Source organism: Ictalurus furcatus, chromosome 9, assembly GCF_023375685.1.
Source record: "Ictalurus furcatus strain D&B chromosome 9, Billie_1.0, whole genome shotgun sequence".
In the NCBI taxonomy this organism is placed as follows: domain Eukaryota; kingdom Metazoa; phylum Chordata; class Actinopteri; order Siluriformes; family Ictaluridae; genus Ictalurus; species Ictalurus furcatus.
Window position 1 is genome coordinate 4,481,714 of NC_071263.1, and position 19,719 is coordinate 4,501,432.

The following is a 19,719-nucleotide window of genomic DNA, read 5'->3' on the forward strand; positions in this document are numbered from 1 at the left end:
ACTCACACAGGTGATGGTTTGGAGTTTCACTGTTTATTGAACTTTTCCTTGTTATTGTGTTTGTATCTGCTTTCCATCGTTTCCATGGTAACAGCTCCACTGTGTTTGTAAAAACATCACCTCAGCTTCATGTAGTAAAATTCAGAGTGAGTGTTTTTATGCTAAAGCTCTACATCAGAATATTTTACATCACACATACACATACACATACAGAAAAGAGTCTTGGATCTGAGCTTTGGAGTATGAGAGGAAAATAAAACTCTGTGCTCCTATTCAATCTCTCTCTCTCTCTCTCTCTCTCACACACACACACACACACACTGTGAATATGAATATCAGAGAAAAGTTCATTTTTCACCTAAAAAACTCACAAAGACCTTGTGATGAAAAAAAAACATCAGGCCCAAAAGCACACACGTGAATTTACAGTAAATCCTGTTTCTAAAAAGACTCGTCTCACCCACTTCCCTTTTTTGGAATTTGTAGATAGTTGAATAGTCACAGAAACATGGTTAAATAAAGAGAATCTGAGTGGAAGTGAGACGAGGAGAGCAGAATGTCACTGAGCCGTCATCATCTGTACAAACTCTGTAAAACAGGAGCAGAAACAAGGTCAAGGGTCAAACAATGAAATACTGCGTAAAGGTTTTTTGAGTTTCTGAAGGTTAACTGGAGGAATGTGTGTTCGTGTGTGTGTGTGTGTGTGTGTGTGAGAGAGAGAGAGAGAGAGAGAGTGACCTTGGTAGTTGACCTGTCCATCTCCATCCTTATCTGCCTCTCTGATCATTTCATCCACTTCCTCATCCGTAACTTTCTCACCAAGGTTCGTCATGACGACACGCAGCTCCGCCCCACTAATAAAGCCGTTCCCATCCTGACACAGAACCACAGACAGAACCAGAATCAGTAAACATAACGATGAGAGTGACCGTACACTGACCAATCAGTAAACAGGAAGCTAACCATGAGTTTGTGTTCTGTGCACATGCACACACACACACATACATACACACACACACACACACCTTATCAAACACTCTGAAGGCCTCGTGAATCTCATCCTCACCACCAGTATCCTTCATCTTCCTCACCATCATAGTGATAAACTCCGGGAAGTCAATCATCCCATTTCCTGTGAGACAGAGGTGGAGAGAGAGACAGACAGGTGTAGTGTGTAGAGTTTAGGGTGTAGTGTTTAGAGTGTAGTGCTTAGGGTGTAGGGTGTAGTGTATAGTGTTTATGGTGTAGTGTTTAGAGTGTAGGGTGTAGTTTTTAGGGTGTAGGGTGTAGTGTTTAGAGTTTAGGGTGTAGTGTTTAGGGTGTAGGGTGTAGGGAGTAGTGTTTAGGGTGTAGGGTGTTGTGTTAATGGTGTAGTGTTTAGAGTTTAGGGTGTAGTGTTTAGGGTGTAGGGTGTAGGGAGTAGTGTTTAGGGTGTAGGGTGTTGTGTTAATGGTGTAGTGTTTAGAGTGTAGGGTGTAGTGTTAATGGTGTAGTTTTTAGGGTGTAGGGTGTAGTGTTTATGGTGTAGTGTTTAGGGTGTAGGGAGTAGTGTTTAGGGTGTAGGGTGTAGTGTTTAGGGTGTAGGGTGTTGTGTTAATGGTGTAGTGTTTAGGGTGTAGGGTGTAGTGTTAATGGTGTAGTGTTTAGAGTGTAGGGGTAGTGTTTAGGGTGTAGTGTTTAGGGTGTAGGGTGTAGTGTTAATGGTGTAGTGTTTAGAGTGTAGGGAGTAGTGTTTAGGGTGTAGGGAGTAGTGTTTAGGGTGTAGGGTGTAGTGTTAATTATGTAGTGTTTAGAGTGTAGGGGTAGTGTTTAGGGCATAGTGTTTAGGGTGTAGGATGTTGTGTTAATGGTGTAGTGTTTAGAGTGTAGGGAGTAGTGTTTATGGTGTAGTGTTTAGGGTGTAGGGTGTAGTGTTAATGGTATAGTGTTTAGAGTGTAGGGTGTAGTGTTTAAGGTCTAGGGTGTTGTGTTAATGGTGTAGTGTTTAGAGTGAAGGGAGTAGTGTTTATGGTGTAGTGTTTAGGGTGTAGGGTGTAGTGTTTATGGTGTAGTGTTTATGGTGTAGTGTTTAGGGTGTAGGGTGTAGGGTGTAGTGTTAATTATGTAGTGTTTACAGTGTAGGGAGTAGTGTTTATGGTGTAGTGTTTAGGGTGTAGGGTGTACTGTGTCCCTCACCGTCAGTGTCCACCTCTCGGATGATGTGGTACAGTTCTGTGTCGGTGGGATTTTGTCCCAGGGAGCGCATCACTGAGCCCAACTCTGCAGTGCTAATAGAACCGTCTTCATTCTTATCAAACAACTTGAATGCCTCCCTAAACTCTAACACACACACATACACACTCTAACAATGATTTATATTAATATCATTTTTAATGATCATAAGACACACACACACACAGTGTGATTACCGGTGATCTGTTCCTCAGTGAGTTGGTCAGCCTGATGGAGAGAAAGACAGAAAAACATTGGTCAGGTGGTGAGACAGTTACTACTCACTAATTCAGTATAAATGTAATAAACATAAACATAAATATAAGAAGTGTAACAATAAAAAATAAATAAAATAAAAATATATAAACCAGTAATAAAAATGAAAGTTTTCTTTGTGTGTGTGTGTGTGTGTGTGTGTGTGTGAGAGAGAGAGAGATAGAGAGAGAGAGAGAGAGAGAGAGAGAGAGAGAGAGAGCGTGCTGCAACAGTAGATTAATCTTTCAGTTAGTGCTTTCTGCTGGTCTAAATCTCTCAACAATCAAACCTCTGTTAACAATAATATTCTCCTCTCTTACACACTGTGGACATAAAGCCTTTAAACTGGCATTTATTGAACCACTGATTAAAAACCTGGGCTTGACCCTTGACCCTTGCCAGCTGTCTATCTTTCAGACAATATCGAACTTCCACTCTTAAGACTGTAGAAATGCGCTGGTTAAAGAAGTAAATGACATAACACTAGCCTTGAATCAATGCTGTCTCTCTGTTTGTCTCTCTGTTGAATCTCTGAAGTTTGTTCTACACCCACTGCTCCCTTTCCCAGTATAAGCTACATCTGGATATAATTATTCACAAACTGACAGGTAAAGGTAGATACATTGAGATAAATAGGCAGATACAGACAGACAGATGCTTTTTCTGTCTCCATTCATGGCTGCCTTTCTCTCTGACTCATTCAACATGTGTAATATTGTTATTATGAACACTGTCTCTCTCTCTCTCGTTCTCTCTTTCTGTCTTTATCTGTCTCCGTCTTTCTGTCTGTCTTTTTTTTCATCCTAACCTTTATATCCTGGAGCTGGATGTCAGTCAGATCTGCTACCAGTCTCTTGGCCTTCGGTTCGTTGTCCCACACCTCCAATCTTTTCATCTCTGCTGTCTTCATACCTGCACCTCCACCTGTCTCCATCCTCCCTGATGTCTTCTTGTCCACTCCTCCACCCTTCCTGCCCACCATTCTGCTCTCCTCCATCAGTCCATGTCTCAGGTTGTCCAGGCAGTGTGTGGTGAGGGCGGTGTGTCGGCGGAGGAGTGAGACATCAGCGTGAACCCTCTGCAGTCCGACCTTCAGGTCATGGAGCTCCTTCATCAGCCGTGCTGAGCTCATCTCCACCATCCTCTTCATCAGAGCGGTGATGTTGCGCTCCTGCTGCTCCATCAGCTCCGCATAAAAACACTGCTGCTGCTCCAACAACTCCAACACCACCGACACACACACCGAGTCCTGGCCAGCAGCCACACACACACGCTGCGGCACCATCATGCTTCCTCTACAGCTCCCACCGTGTGTGTGCGTGTGTGTGTGGCAGATCTGCTTCATGCTTTTCAGCATGTTACTGTTAGCGCTGTTCTAATGTTACACACCAGAGATCATTTCACTGATTAAATGGGTCACAGGGGAGCGAGGGTCCTTACTGTAGTGCACACTACTTATATATTCTATATCACAGGCAGGGTTGGGAGGGTTACATTAAAACGTATTCCGTTACAGTTACAAATTACTTCATAAAAAATTTAAACAACAACGTAATCCAAGTATCACAATATGAAAGTAATATAATCTGATTATGTTTGGATTACTTCAAGGTCACATAAGTAAATAAGGCCAAGAGAAAAGCAATATGATCTAAAATACTTGAATTTATAGCTTATTTTAGAGTTCAAAAACATGTTCAGTGTTTGGATTTGTTCTAATAACATTAAATAAATAAATAAACAAATAAATAAATAAATAAAAGATCACTGTCCCTGACGTGGGTAACATTACATCACAACAGCTATGGTGACCATATTCTGGTTTTCCAAAAAGAGGACACCTCTTAATAGAGGTGGGGGTCTTAATAGCATTCAAAACAGTGTTACTATGAATGCAGACTTTAGTACACTGAAAAAGACACACTATATATATATATATATATATATATATATATATATATATATATATATATATATAAATTGGTTTCACTCTGCCCATGTTTGACATTTTTTCTTACATTATTTTGAATATCCACGGAATGAGATAAACTATCAGATGCCGTGAACGAACCTTCTGCCATCATTTACACATTTGAATGACCATGTAATATGAAGCAATGTGATAATTAAAAATGACCTTATTTGGCCAAGGACATTGTTTCGACAGCTTCATTTGCTGCTATTGTCAAGCAACTGTTTGGGAGTAGGCTAATGGTTGAGAGGCAGGAATTTGGCCAATAGTTGCTGAAAGCCTTTTATAATCCACCAGTCAGTGTGCGAGAAGGCGGGAATTACAGAGAGAGATTAAAGCAATGCAAACATGCACATACATGATGCCGTATTAGACCATAAGAACATCATAATGAAACTAAAGCCGAATCCCAGACATTTTCTCAAATGTAGACGCCTTTTTAAGGTCTGAAAAAGAGGACATGTCTGGGAAAAGAGGACGTATGGTCACCCTAACAAAAGCATTTCAGAGAACAATTTGTGTTCATTTCTACCTAATTAACTTTGCACAAAATGTATCTGCGCATGCACCAGGAGGTTGCTCATGTGAGCCACGAACCAGAACTATAATCAAGCAGCTGTCTATATTGTGTTATGTCAAAAGATTCATTTCTTTGGTTTTAAATGAAAAAAAGTAATCCTGAGAGTATTCCCAGTTTTTACAAAATGTACCTGTAATCTGATTACTTTGTTTTTTGATGCAACTGTAATGGATTACAGTTACCAGTTTTTTGTATCCTGATTATGTAACGCCGACACATGTACTCTGTTACTCCCCAAACCTGGTCACAGTCATTATATTACTAAAAATAAAGGTTTCAGAAAAGGTTCTTTAGGGAATTTCAAATAATTCTTTATGGAACCAAAAAGATTTCCTCTATAGCATCACACTAAAGAACATCATGTAAGTTATAAAAAGAATCAAGATTCAATAAGAGTGCTGGTTCTATCCAACATGGTTCTCACTCTCTCCTGTTCTCTCCAAGCTCCTCAGGGTTCCCCAAGGGTTCTTTGGATAGTTCCTAAGAGTTCTTAGACTATCTCTTCTCCCAAAAACCCCTGGGAGTGAAACTCTGCTCTCTGATTGGCTGCAGCAGGTGTGAAGAGTCTCTGATTGGTCAGTGATATGTCAATGTCAGTGTAATAAAACACTGCACATCACTGTTCATGTTAATGTGTACTTCATTGCTTTATATTTTCATTATAATGCAGAAATGTCATATTATAAGAAAAAAATGCTTTAAAACTAAGCAATTTCTAAAACATTTCTAAACTAAACATTTGTAAACTATTTAATTTAGTTTTAGTTTTAGCAGGGAAAGTAATTACTTTGTTGTGTTTCATCATAAGTTTATGATATAATGATAATGACCATTTATAGTAGTGTGCATATCTGTAATTTTATTGTACAGTTTAAGTATAGTGTTATTTCAATGAATCCCTTTTATGTTACAAAATTGTAAATAAATTATATTAAGTCTAAGGCTCAAACATTAAGTAAATAAATTATATTTACTTATACTTGTAAATAAATTATATTAAGTTTAAGGCTCGCGCTCATACAAGATATATTATGAATTAATACATTTACAGCACTATCTATTAAATACGAAGGAAAATTGAGCTAAATCCAACTTTTACACACAACGCAGCACTCCGCGACGAGGAGGGAAATCAGCTTCTGACGTCATATGTGTGCGACAGTAATGGTTCGCAGATTAGCTAGCAGGGTTAAACCAGGGTTTAACCAGGGTTAGCTGCAGTATGGCGCTATTTCCTGCATTTGGAGGAGTGTCAGATGCTGATAACGCTGAAAAAACAGGTGAGCGAATTTCATTTCAGCTTTAATCTGGATGAGAAAAACTGATTACTGAACCAACAACTAGCTAATGCTAATGCTAATACTCTCTTACTGGCTGTAAAGTTAAACCCAGCTTTCTGTTTGTTGTTGTTTACTTTATCTTATTTGTTATAAATCTGTGAGTTTTATTTTGTTGTGTTTATGTCATAAGACATATTCAGATGTCTTTAATCATCACTGTACAACAATAAACCAGAATGTTTATTATCAGTGTTTATTATTAATTTCACATTAGTGCAGTGTGTGAATGTTTACAGTTTTATCACTGATTTAAATAAAGTTATGCAGTAAAGTTAGAGTTGTGTGTAGTGAGAACATGGGTGTGTGCAGTTACACAATAAATGTTAAACCTGTTTACAGAAGAGAATTTGAAAATCAGTTTATTAATTATTATTATTATTATTATTTACACCACGGTGCTGCTGAGTTCTGGATTGTGATTGGTCAGAAGGTGTTGATTAGTTTTCTATAACAGCAGCTCTGACATTAGTGCGGTTTATATTAATGTTGTCGCTCTAACACGTTATCGTTTCTATAGTAATGGCTCATTCGTTGATGAGTTTTCTTGAAGTAAAAAGATGTTTATGTAACATGTATGGAAGGAGTCTCCAGTGTCAGCGCTGTGTGACAGTCAGAGGTAAAGATGTAACTTTAAGTTTTATGACATCCTCAGGACAGAGGAGTTTACTCAGTTTTCTCAGTAAATCTGATGTGTTTCCATGGCAACCAAGTGTTTCCACTTCCCATCGATTTACTTTCTTTTCCCATCGCTCGCTCTGTTCCTCCAGTTTTATTAAATGCATATATATCATGTAGATTGTGTTTTATTTTGATGTGTAATTTCCTGTGTGTGTTTGTGTTTACAGATCTAGAATGGCTCCGTAATCGCAGTTTCATTAGTGGGGGTGCTTTGTCTCTACACCAACACACCACCGATAGACACACGGAGGAGTCACCCACTCCACGCCACACACACACCAGGTCCTCACACACACACTGCATAAACACACACATGTTAAGGGAGAGAGATAAAGTGATTAGCATTAGTGCAGTGAGGTCAGTCAGTCAGACGGTCATCTCTGTATGAAACAGGAAGTTGTGTAGTGAAGTGTACACACAGATATGTTTATATTTATTTAGTCATGTGAAAAAAAATACGTACACCCCTACATTTATCACACCTTTTCTGATTAGAACCTGCTCAGGGAGTGCAGGTGGAACCGGTCTTATTTATACCCCGCTCATATCTAGTGTCTGGTGTTGCCTTAGCTATTGAGGTGTGTGATATCATCATTCAAAAAGTTGTGGACGTCTGAGTCTCACAAGGGATTTGAAAAGACCTCCAAATTATATGAAATAGATCATTCCACTGTAAGGAAAATAATTTACAATTGGCGCAGATTTCAAACGACTGCCAATTAGTCAGGACTGGCCGTCCCAGCAAATTCAGCCCAAGAGCAGACCATGTGATGCAAAATTAAGTCTCCAAGAACCCCAAAATTTCATCAGAGGATCTGCTAGTAAGTCTTGCAGCTGTTGGTGTCAAAGTGCATGCTTCTACAATCAGAAAGAGATTGCACAAATTTAACCTGCATGGGAGGTGTGCCAGGAAAAAGTCTTTGCAAGACTACAGTTTGCCAATGAGCATCTAGGCAAATACCAGGCTTTTTGGAGTAATGTGCTCTGGACAGATGAATCAAAGATAGAGTTGTTTGGCCACAGTAACAGCAGACATGTTTGGTGCAGACCAAAGACAGCTTTTCAGGAGAAGCACTTCATACCAACTGTGAAGCACGGTGGTGGAAATGCTATGGTTTGGGGTTGCTCCGCTGCCTCAGGGACTGGACAGCTTGCGTTCATTGATTCAACTATGAATTCTGCATCATATCACAGAGTGCTTGAAGATAATGTGAGGCCATCTGTCTGAATGTTGAAGTGTAACCGAAAATGGACTTTTCAATAGGATAATGGTCATAAGCACACTAGCAAATCCACCAAGGAATGGCTCAGAAAAAAGAAATGGAGGGTTATGGAATGGCCTAGTCAAAGCCCAGATTCGAATCCAATTGAAATCTTGTGGGTGGATTTGAAAAGGGCAGTACATGCAAGAAAGAATGGAACTGAAAGAATATTGCATGGAACAGTGGTCAGAAATTCCAGCAAGCCTGGTGGACAATTATGCAAAATGCCTACAAGAAGTAGGCAGTACTAGCTTCTGAGGCCAAGGGTGTACTTACTTTTTCCACAGAAGAATATCACATTTATTGATATTTCTTTTGAATAAATGATTTGAAAAACTAATTTTCCTTGTGGTTTTGTTCAAGTACATCAATTTTATTAATAGGCACTGTTTCAAAGATGATCAAATGTTTGCTCGTCCAAATATGGGGTGTACTTTTTTGTTTTCACATGGCTATATAATATTATACACACACACCAACACATAATGGCTTGTTTAATGATTTTACAGTGAGCAGAAATCTGATGAAGATGACACCAGATCAAAGAAGAGGAGAAAAAAAGAGAAGAAGAAGAGGAAGAAGCAGAAGAAGTGCAGCAGAGATGGTTCAGAGAAAAGCGACTCGGACACTGTTTACCCCAGTGACCTTCTGAACCAAGAACTGGAACCATCACAGAGGTGTGAGAACTAATCACAGACTATGAGAACTATTGGGGACTTGGGAGAACTTAAGAAACTGGCAACAACAACTAGGAGAGGTGGAGAACTAGGTGAGCTAACTGGGGAAACTAATACAAGCAGGTAAGAGAGAAGAATCTGGAGAATGGAGACTAGGCAGACTGTGGACGTGATTGGAGGGGTTGGAGATACAGGGATTAGGGAGCTGGGGAAAATAAGTGAACAGTGAGAACCAAAAGTGAACTGTGGGAGAAAAACCGAAATATTTATAGAAGAAAAAGGAGAATCAGGAAAAGTAGAGGAACTATAACTTTGCTCTAATATGTGTGTGTGTGTGTGGGGGTGTGTGTGTGTGTGTGTGTGTGTGTGTGTGTGTGTGTGTGTGTATAGACAGGAGGACTTGGTTAATGTGGCTGGAGTTTTGTGGCTTGATGATCTTCAGTGTCCCAGTGAGAAGCTGTTCTACCTGGACAGGAAGTCCGACCCTGCGAACTGGGAGTACAAATCTCTGTACAGAGCTCACATCACCAGGTACACCAGCCTGTCTGTCTGTCTGTCTGTCTATCTGACTCGCAGTCAGGTGTTTTATGTTTTATCTCCGCTCTAGAACCCATTGTATTAATCATGTGGTTCCTCAAGGTTCTACCCTGTATATGTGCAGGTATAAGAGGAAGGGCAGGTCTGCTCTCGGATTGGACAGCAGGACTCAGGGCGTGTGTTGGGAAGACTCCGCCCCGGACAGGAAGCGTAAAGAAAAGAGAGACGAGCGTTATTTCTCTCCCTCCAGCCGCCGCCTTCTCAACTCTGAAGCTCCACCCACTCTTTCAAACCCTCCCACTGATTCCACCATATCCTCTGATGCTGCTTCATTTATCCCCCTCCCCCCCTGTAAGGAGGAGTCTGACTCCGCCCCCCAAATTGGCACCAGTGCTGATCCGCTCCAAGTGTATGACCTTGCAACCTCTCAGTGGCTGGAGGGCAAAGGTCAGCCTGAGGTCAAAGGTCAGGTGCAGCCGCCTTCATCAAACATGTTAACGGCACGAGTAGAGGAGTTTAACAGGAAACTGAGGGAAAACCCCACTGACGTAAACATGTGGCTGGAGTTCATACAGTTTCAGGTGCATTTCTGTTGATTTATTTACTTTCCTTGGCAATAATGTGACCTGTGAATGACCAATAAAGCACTCTTAAACTGAACTGAAAAATTACAGAGAGAGTGAGAGAGAGAGAGACACACACACAGACAGAGAGAGAGAGAGAGAGAGAGCGAGAGACAGACCGAGAGAGAGACAGACACAGACAGAAAGACAGAGAGAGAGAGGGAGGGAGAGAGAGACAGAGAGAGAGACACACACACACACACACAGAGAGACAGACAGACAGACAGAGAGAGGGAGCGAGAGAGAGACAGACAGACAGAGAGAGAGACAGAGAGGGATGAGAGAGAAACAGAGAGAGAGAGACACACACAGACAGACAGAGGGAGGGAGAGAGAGAGAGATAGACAGCCAGAGAGAGAGAGACAGCCAGCGAGAGAGACAGCCAGAGAGAGAGACAGACAGACAGAGATCGAGAGAGTGACAAACAGAGAGGGAGAGAGAGACAGACAGAGAGACAGACAGAGAGGGAGAGAGTGACAAACAGAGAGGGAGAGAGACACAGACAGAGAGGGAGAGAGTGACAAACAGAGAGGGAGAGAGACACAGATAGACAGACAGAGAGGGAGGGAGAGACAGACAGAGAGGGAGGGAGAGACAGACAGACAGACAGACAGACAGACTGACCGACAGAGAGGGAGAGAGAGACAGATAGATGTAGTTTATTTAAGGCAGTACGATGAATATGTTAATTGAAATAGCCCCGTTATTTAACACTAAACTAGTGTGTGTGTGTGTGTGTGTGTTCAGGACGAGGTGGGCGCCTCCCTCTCGGGGCAGGGGGTGGAGTCTGAGCGTGCTCTCTGGGACAGGAAGTTGAGTGTGGTGGAGCGGGCGCTGCAGTTGAACCCTGGCAGTGTGGAGCTGAAGCTGCACAGACTCAGGCTGGGCAGGGGATTGTGGGATAGCACAACACAGCTGAAGGAGTGGAAGAAGGTGGTGTTCATCCACCCAAACAGTGCCCCCCTGTGGAGGAGCTACATCCTGTTCACACAGAGCCAGTTCAGCTCCTTCTCTGTTCCCATGGTGACCAGCGTATATAGAAAGTGTCTGAGCACGCTCAGTGCGGTGCAGGACGGACAGCTGACGTCTCACCCAGCGCTGCCGGGGACAGAATACCACCTGCTCGGTGAGGGATAATTAATCAATTAACTGATTGACCGATGATGTCATAATGGGTATTACAGCAGCTGGCCAATCAGCAGCTTTCTTTCAACGCACACTTATAATAATCACAGATTTTAATAATAATCTCTTTCTTTCTTTCTTCGTGTGTGTGTGTGTGTGTGTGTGTGTGTGTGTGTGTTTCAGACCTATTTGTGCGTCAGTGCCACTTCCTGCGTCAGGCAGGTCACTCAGAGAAAGCTGTGTGTCTTTTCCAGGCTCTGATTGAGTTTACCTTCTTCAAACCCGACAACGTCAGAGACCTAACCACTAAACAGCAGGTAAACACACACACACACACACACACACACACACACACACACACACTGTCTAACACACATACACGTGCATACAGAGATACCTGTGTACATGTGTTAATTAGTAGATAAATTAAACATATAGAGACAGAGAGATAAAAACTGTGTATGTGTGTGTGTGTAGGTGGAGTTCTTTGAGACATTCTGGGACAGTGGAGAGCCGAGGGTGGGGGAGGGTGGGGCTAGAGGGTGGAAAACCTGGATGAAGCAGCAGGAGAGAGGAGGATGGATACAAACACCTGATACAGGTATACACACACACACACACACAGGTATACACGTGCTAACACACACCTGAAGCTGAATCCACAGTGTGTGGTGTTGTTGTCACAGAGGAGGAGGATGAAGGTGATGATGAAGATGAGATTAAAGATAAAACCCAGCCGAGGTGGAGAATCTGGCTCGACGTGGAGTCTTGGCGGGAAGCCAACCACTGGTTACCATGGAGACCGGACAAAGCTAAGGGCCAATCAGAGGAGGAGTGTGAGGATCCAGACAGACAGGTCCAGCTCCACCAGTCTATACCTAACCATAACAAACGCACTCATCACACACACACACACATGTTTATCACAAACAGAGAAGTGCATTGAGACAGACGGACAGACAGTAACCTGTTGTGTGTTACCTGTGCAGGTGTTGTTTGATGATATTGGACTGTCTCTTATCCGAGTCGAGTTGCCGGAACTGCGTCTGCGTCTCTTGCTCTCTTTCCTTCATATACTGGGTGTGCCCATTGGCTCCGCCTCTTCATCAAGCCTTATTTGGGATGACCCCACCCTATTGGATGACTCTGCGCTGTTGGACGAGACTCTTGACAACGAAAGACCTTTGACCTCCCATGACATCCCACTGACTGGAGTTAGTGCTGTGGGTCACATGACCTCTCAGTGTGACTCTAGGAAGAAGAGGGCGGGGCTTTGTAAACAGGGGGAGGAGTTTGTTAGGAATGTTCTGGAACAGACCCTCCCACTGTTTCCACCTCAGGACCGAACAGAAGTCACCCTCTGCTGGATGCAATATGAAAAACTCAAGGTCTGATCTCATCTCCCTCCCAAGGTCTCCCTCTGATCTCCCTGATTTCTGATCTCCTCTGATCTTCTCTGATCTGATTTCTCTCCTCTGTGTGTGTGTGTGTTGCAGGTGCTGCAGTGTGTGCGTAGTGGCAGTAAGAAGTGTATTAGGGTGCAGGGGAAGCGCAGTAAGCGTTTATTGAAGCGTTTACTGAAGCAACAGGAGAATCGCAGCTCTCTGTCGCTGTGGCGTGAGTACGGCCATGTCGAGTGGTTATTAGGAAACATTGAGGAAGCACGCAGGGTTTTTGACTCCGCCCTCACGTTGGGCAGAGCCTCGGGTCTACATGACTCCGCCCTCTGCAACCTCTGTCTGCTTTATGCACAATTAGAAATGGAACTCCTGTGCCCGGGCGGGGCTGAAAGTGAAAAGGCCACACCCACTTCTCCCACTTCCTCTCGGGCAGTGTACATCCTGACCAAATTAGCAGAAGGCGCCACATACAAGCCTTTCACAGGAGAAATCAGCGCCGTAACCATACTGAAGGCACGCAAAGCATACGAACATGCCGTATCAGAGGGTGTGGCATGTGAGAAAGCCTATGCTCTGATTGGCTGTTTTGGACTGTTCCAGTATTTGACGCTGGGGGTGGATGCAGCCGATGCGGTGTTCACTCAGGCCAGAGGGAACCTGATGTGCACTCAGCAGCGCGAGGCCGTGTGTGTCCTGCATGTGGCGCTGTTACATCATCACTCCAGTGTCAGGGTGTTTCCTCTGCGGCGTCTGAGGTCAGCGCTGAGAGACGCGCTCACACTGCTGCCCCACAGCGCCCCTCTGTGGAGGCTCCACCTACAGGCCGACATCCGCCACTACAATGCTGCCAACACCCGCCGGTTCCTACACGCCATCACCAAGGGCAACCACAGCATCCTGCCTCGACTGTTTACCTTAACAACCGAACAGCAGAGGAAGAAACGGATAGACGCTGTGCTGAGGTATGTATGTCCCAAACCACACACGCCATTCACTATATAGCTTCATCTGCAGCACAAGGCATTATGGGCATTCTGTGTAGTAGAGTACTAGGTAGTAAATGTGATGTGGATTTGGATGAAGTCCAGTGATGTTACAGTTTTATATATGTATGTATGTGTGTGTGTGTTCAGGTCGGGTCTCCCAGCTGAGTCTCTCCCTGTGTTCCCGGAAACCGGCCTTTACAACCGCATCCGTGCACTGTTTGAGGTTGCCGTGGCGACGGAGTGTGGTGCTCACTGCCCTCTGCTGTGGAGACGCTACATCAACTTTATGGTGAAGATTATTTTAGTTCCACTGTAGAGCTTGATGATGATGAAAGTGATTATGATGAAGGTGGTGATGATGAAAGTCATGGTGATGATGAAGGTGATGATGAAGGTTGTAGTGATGATGATGATGGTGATGATGATGATGGTGATGATGATGAAGGTGATGATGATGAAGGTGATGAGTATCGTGTGTTTACAGGTGTGTAATGGGGATGTAGAGAGAGGAAGAGGAATCTTCTACAGAGCCCTACAGCATGTCCCCTGGGTGAAAGTGAGCACTTCATTTTCTCCACTCACCTGAACATTAATAGCATGTTAATCATCACACTGACCACTGTGTGTGTGTGTGTGTGTCTGTGTGTGTGTGTATGTGTACAGGTGCTGTACACAGACGCTGTGAGCTTGTTCCCTGATCGTGTGCAGGAAGTTTTGGATCTGCTGATGGAGAAAGAGCTGAGACTCCGAACCCCGATGGAGGAGCTGGACATCCTGCTGGAGGACTAAAGCACTAAAGACCTTCCCACAATGCACTGCTTCTCCACACCACAGACCGTGTTTATTCATCAGATTATTTATTTTTTTAATTTTGGAACAAGAACATTAGGAATAATTTTGTAATAATAATAAATGTTAAATGACTGTTATTCTGTGTTTGTGTTCCAAGTCTGTGTTCCTATACTAGTGCATTATATAGCACACTGATGCATGGAACTGAATGAGTGAGGATCATTAATAGATTTTACTACAGTTTATCAAAGTAACATCTTCAGTCCACTGTGGGCGTGTCGCAGTCCACACACCCTATTGACTATATAATGTAGGACACATAAACACATAGGGGCGGCTGTGCCTCAGGTGGTAGAGTGGGTTGTCCATTAAGCGTAGGGTTGGTGGTTCGATTCCCAGTCCACATGACTCAACATGATGAAGTGTCCTTGGGCAAGACACTGAAACCTAAGTTGCTCCCAATGGCAAGTTAGTGCCTTGCATGGCAGCTCTACTACTATTGGTGTGTGTGTGTGTGTGTGTGTGTGTGTGTGTGAACGGGTGAGTGAGACACAGTGTAAAGCGCTATATAAGTGCACCATTTACCATTTACATAAACACCACCACCAACACTGTACACAGAAGACAAGTGAGGGAAGTAGGAGTGAAGGAGGAAGATAGATCTCCGATCTCCTCACATCCTGACATCCTCACATGTTTACTCCAGTTCTTACACACACACATTACTGCTGCAACTGTGTTCATCACATAGCGCCCCCTACTGACACACAGCTGGTAACCTGCAGGTTATAGAGGTGTATTGTATACTGAGTGTGTATTACTGCAGTGAAGCAAAGGGAGACCGACAGGCTTCATTTTCACTTCTGCACTTTTTAAAATGCGCGTTTTAGCCTGAACAGAACATTAATTTATTATTAATTTGTTTAATTCATGTTTAATAGCACTTTCTGATTTATTCAGAAAATTTTTACAATTTACATTACCAAGCAAATAGCTCCGTTTTTATTATTAAACTCTTTATACGCTATCTTAATTTAATATAAGTCATTATTACTCACTTTGTTATAATGTTTTAACAACTAAAACATCAATATCAGTTATATGTTTATTCTCTGTATTGCGCTGATCTTTCTACTGAGGACCTGAACAGAACCGGAACGAACTCTCGCCAGATTTAAGCAGTGACTTTAGCTCTCGCGAGATCTAAGCAGTGTGTCTTTAGATTTAAGAAATCGTGTCTTTAGCTCTCGCGAGATTTAAGAAATCGTGTCCTTAGCTCTCGCGAGATTTAAGCAGTGTGTCTTTAGCTCTCGTGAGAATACTGCGGTGTATTTCTGTATCCTAGCAACCGGAGAGTCCGTCATGGAGGATGATAAAGACTCTGCAGGTAAGAGCACAACTTTAAACTGGAGAAAGTTATTACTTTAAAGATGTGTAAACTCACGTGTGTAAATTCAGTAACTCAGATGTTTATACTGAGTTAATGAATTAACAGACAATCAGAATACATCATAATTACATTTCCAAACAGAAAAATTAATCACGTTTACATTACTAACAGCTGCAGCAGTCGGTGTGGATATACATGCGGTGTAATAATAATAATAATAATAATAATAATAATAATAATAATAATAATAATAAACTAGAATAGAGTTGTTACAGGAAGGAAACTTTTCCATTTGAACCCTTTAATGTATTGTCTGTTTTCTGCTGTTTTATTTGTTGATGTCTCAGTAAGCTGGTAATTAATATAATATAATATAATAATTAATATAAACTAGAATTGATAATATCTCTTTACAGAATGTAATCAGTAGTAAAAGAGGGTTTTGTGTATGACAGCGTGATGTTCAGCTTCATATCAAAGCACAAACTCTTACATTCTTGCATTCTGTTCCCAATGAATGACTTATTAATGTTTTGTGCTATTTAATTTAACTTTTAAATAACTGTTATATTATATGTAATATTATGTAATAAATGTAATATTAAAGGTGTATATTGTTGTTGGGAAGATCAGCATTATCAGCATTCAGTGTGCGTGTGTGTGTGTGTGTGCGTGTGGGTGTGTGTGCGTGTGCGTGTGTGTGTGTGTACAGGAGCTGTGGTGCCCACGCTGCACAGGAGAATCAGCTCTGCATTCGATGTGTTTGATCATGAATCTAATCACACTGTGGACGTCAGGTACATCACACACACACATCTGCATTTGCATTATTCATTATTGTTTCTGATTATCGTTGGGTTAAAGCACATACAGTGGAACACAAATAAAATGTGTATCTGTGTGTGTGTGTGTGTGTGTGTGTAGAGAGATCGGCACTATAATCCGTTCACTCGGCTGTTTTCCCACAGAGGCGGAGCTACATGACATCATTGCTGAGGTCAGAGTGACGTTTCTGCATCTGTAATGTTTATTACTGACCGTGTTCGAGATTATGAACTCTGTGTGTGTGTGTGTGTGTGTGTGTGTGTGTGTGTGTGTGTGTGTGTAGATAGAGGAAGAGGAGGCGAGTGGGTTCATCCGCTTTGAGAAATTCCTTCCTGTCATGACCAAAATATTAATGGACAACAAGTGAGACATGCGCACACACACAGGTTCAGCCTCCTGCAGTGTTTATTGTCAAAAACAAGTGTGAGGTTTATTAAATACAATGTTTATTACAGAGAGTTCAGCTGCTGTTTCAGTCAGATTTAAACTTTATTTATTACAAAATCCCTTAGAATCCACAATAAACCACTGATCACTACACTGTGCTGCTAATAATCTCTCCTTCATCTGTCTCTCTCTCTGTCTCTCTGTCCGTCTCTCTCTCTCTGTCTCTCTTTGTGTGTAGGTTTCGTCCTATTCCTGAAGATTTACTCCTACAGGCGTTTGAGGTCTCTCTCACATCTACACTCTACTCCCACGTCCATTCTCACACTCATGTTCACTTTCTCATCAATTTGTAAATCTCAAGTACATCTGTGTGCCATTGACACACCTCTAACACTGATAATAAATATATTCTGTGTGTGTGTGTGTGTGTGTGTGTGTGTGTGTGTGTGTGTGTGTGTGTTTGTTTGCACGTGTGTGTGGGTTCAGGTGTTGGACGAGCAGAAGAACGGACATCTGGAACCAAAAGATCTCACCAAGTATCTCACACAGGAAGGTAAACACTCTCTACACACATAGTACACTTCTCTCTCTGTCTGATGGCCTGCTCATGTCTCTCTCTCTCTCTCTCTCTCTCTCTCTCACACACACACACACACACACACACACAGGAGAGCCGTTCTCTCAGGAGGAAATGGATGAAATGCTCTCGGCTGCTCTCGATCCTGATAAACAGCTTGTCTTCTACAGAGAGTTTGTTAGCATGATGACCCTTGATGATCCGCGGTAACCATGGAGATGCCACTCTTCATTGTTTGCCTAATGTCCCGTTTATAATGCTGTTTTTCAGAAAGAAAGTAAATGACCTGTCTGTTGTGTCAGATCAGCTTTATTTCTGCACTGTATAGAAGTGATGTAAAGCTGAATGTAGTGTTAATAACACACACACACACACACACACACACACACACACTAAAATCATTCCTCCTGTCTGCTGTTCCTTGTAAAACACCTGAACTCATAAAATTGTGTTTTAACTAAAAGTATCACTGATTTTATCCTGATTTCTGATTTCAAAAAAGCCCCATTAGTTCACTTAAACAGGGCACTACACATCAGGGCACTACACTGTGTACACTGTTTCCTTTATCTGTCAGTATCATTACCAGGGCAAGTCGGAGCTGCTCTAATAAACCAGCTCTGATGTTATTTAATAAAAATGTTCCTGTTGGAGCTCCAACTGCTGCAATTCATACCAGAAACAGAAGCTCATCAGAGATTCCACTGAGTGGTGCAGTTTATTAATCCCCACATGTTTCATCTTCAATGCATTACTAAGCACAAAGATATTTAAAAAATGAAAATGAAACACACTTAAGGGAAAAACTGTTATTAATTCAAAGTGTTAGAATGTACTGTATTATGTTACCTTTAGTATTATTAAAGGTGCAGTGTGTCATATTTAAACTTCACAGACAGCAGGGGCCGCTAAACATTACACACTGTTTATTAGAGAGAAGGATACACTTTAAACTGGGACTCAAATTAAAATTTTTTAGTTTTTTGTTCCTGTCCGTGTTATAGACACGGATACCATGCTATATCTGACAAAAAGTACCAAAAATCTTATTTTAATTCTATATTTCATCACATTTGGGGGGAAAAAAACATCAAAACATTGAGCTATCCCAGGGAGCATTGGGCACAAGGCGGGGTACACCCTGGACAGGGTGCCAGTCCATCACAGGGCACACAATCACACACACATTCATACACTACAGACACTTTAGACACACCAATCAACCTACCATGCATGTCTTTGAACTGGGGGAGGAAACCCCAGGCAGCACGGGAAGAACATACAAACTCCGCACACACAGAGCCACAGGAATCAAACCCCGACCTTGGCGGCGTGAGGCGAACGTGCTAACCACTAAGCCACCGTGCGCCCCACATATACATTAATATTATTCATAATTAAAGATCTAAATGATATTCCACTCTTTACATTTATAATCACACCCGAACTCATCTCCACACACACTGCTTTACTATTTTTATCACCACTGTCACTGTCTGCTGTACCTGTGACCAAACCATTTCTGAGTAAAATTAAAGTGATAATGTTGAATTAGAAATTCAACCATTTATGATATAAATCAGGGATCTTCAGTTTCATCAGCACAGGGGCGTGTAACTGCAGGCTTTTATTCCAGTAAATACAGGTACAGATGCAGCTGAGTAGAGAATCAGGTGAAGCTGACTGGAGAATCAGGTGAACTGAGTGGAAGATCAGGTGAAGTGAGTGGAGGATCAGGTGAAGCTGAGTGGAGGATCAGGTGAAGCTGAGTGGAGGATCAGGTGAAGCTGAGTGGAAGATCAGGTGAACTGAGTGGATAATCAGATGAAGCTGAGTGGAGGATCAGGTGAAGCTGAGTGGAGGATCAGGTGAAGCTGAGTGGGGGAAGACCAGGTGAAGCTGAGTGGAGGATCAGATGAAGCTGAGTGGAGAATCAGGTGAAGCTGAGTGGTGGAGGATCAGGTGAAGCTGAGTGGAGAATCAGGTGAAGCTGAGTGGTGGAGAATCAGTTGAAGCTGAGTGGAGGATCAGATGAAGCTGAGTGGAGAATCAGGTGAAGCTGAGTGGTGGAGGATCAGGTGAACTGAGTGGAAGATCAGGTG

The 19,719-nt window shown here is 42.4% G+C and overlaps 2 protein-coding genes across 3 annotated transcripts; both read left to right on the plus strand.

Moving 5' to 3' along the window:
* The first annotated feature begins 6,150 nt into the window (after positions 1-6,150).
* Positions 6,151-14,575, plus strand: nrde2 (NRDE-2, necessary for RNA interference, domain containing). Its single transcript, XM_053633285.1, has 14 exons — positions 6,151-6,298; positions 7,204-7,318; positions 8,808-8,975; positions 9,366-9,506; positions 9,637-10,093; positions 10,883-11,261; positions 11,444-11,577; positions 11,738-11,861; positions 11,947-12,116; positions 12,250-12,648; positions 12,757-13,622; positions 13,794-13,935; positions 14,131-14,202; positions 14,310-14,575. Exons 1-14 carry the CDS (start codon positions 6,241-6,243, stop codon positions 14,433-14,435), a joined length of 3,351 nt encoding a protein of 1,116 aa, XP_053489260.1. The 5' UTR covers positions 6,151-6,240; the 3' UTR covers positions 14,436-14,575.
* A 1,177-nt stretch (positions 14,576-15,752) lies between these two features.
* efcab2 (EF-hand calcium binding domain 2) lies at positions 15,753-17,918 on the plus strand. 2 transcript variants are annotated; one of them, XM_053633239.1, is made up of 7 exons: positions 15,753-15,825; positions 16,541-16,625; positions 16,753-16,825; positions 16,937-17,016; positions 17,279-17,321; positions 17,527-17,593; positions 17,709-17,918. In XM_053633239.1, exons 1-7 carry the CDS (start codon positions 15,801-15,803, stop codon positions 17,825-17,827), a joined length of 492 nt encoding a protein of 163 aa, XP_053489214.1. In that variant the 5' UTR covers positions 15,753-15,800; the 3' UTR covers positions 17,828-17,918. The 2 variants fall into 2 exon arrangements, with proteins under 2 accessions (XP_053489214.1, XP_053489215.1); XM_053633240.1 differs by having other exon boundaries at positions 15,793-15,825; positions 16,797-16,825.
* Positions 17,919-19,719: the final 1,801 nt, after the last annotated feature.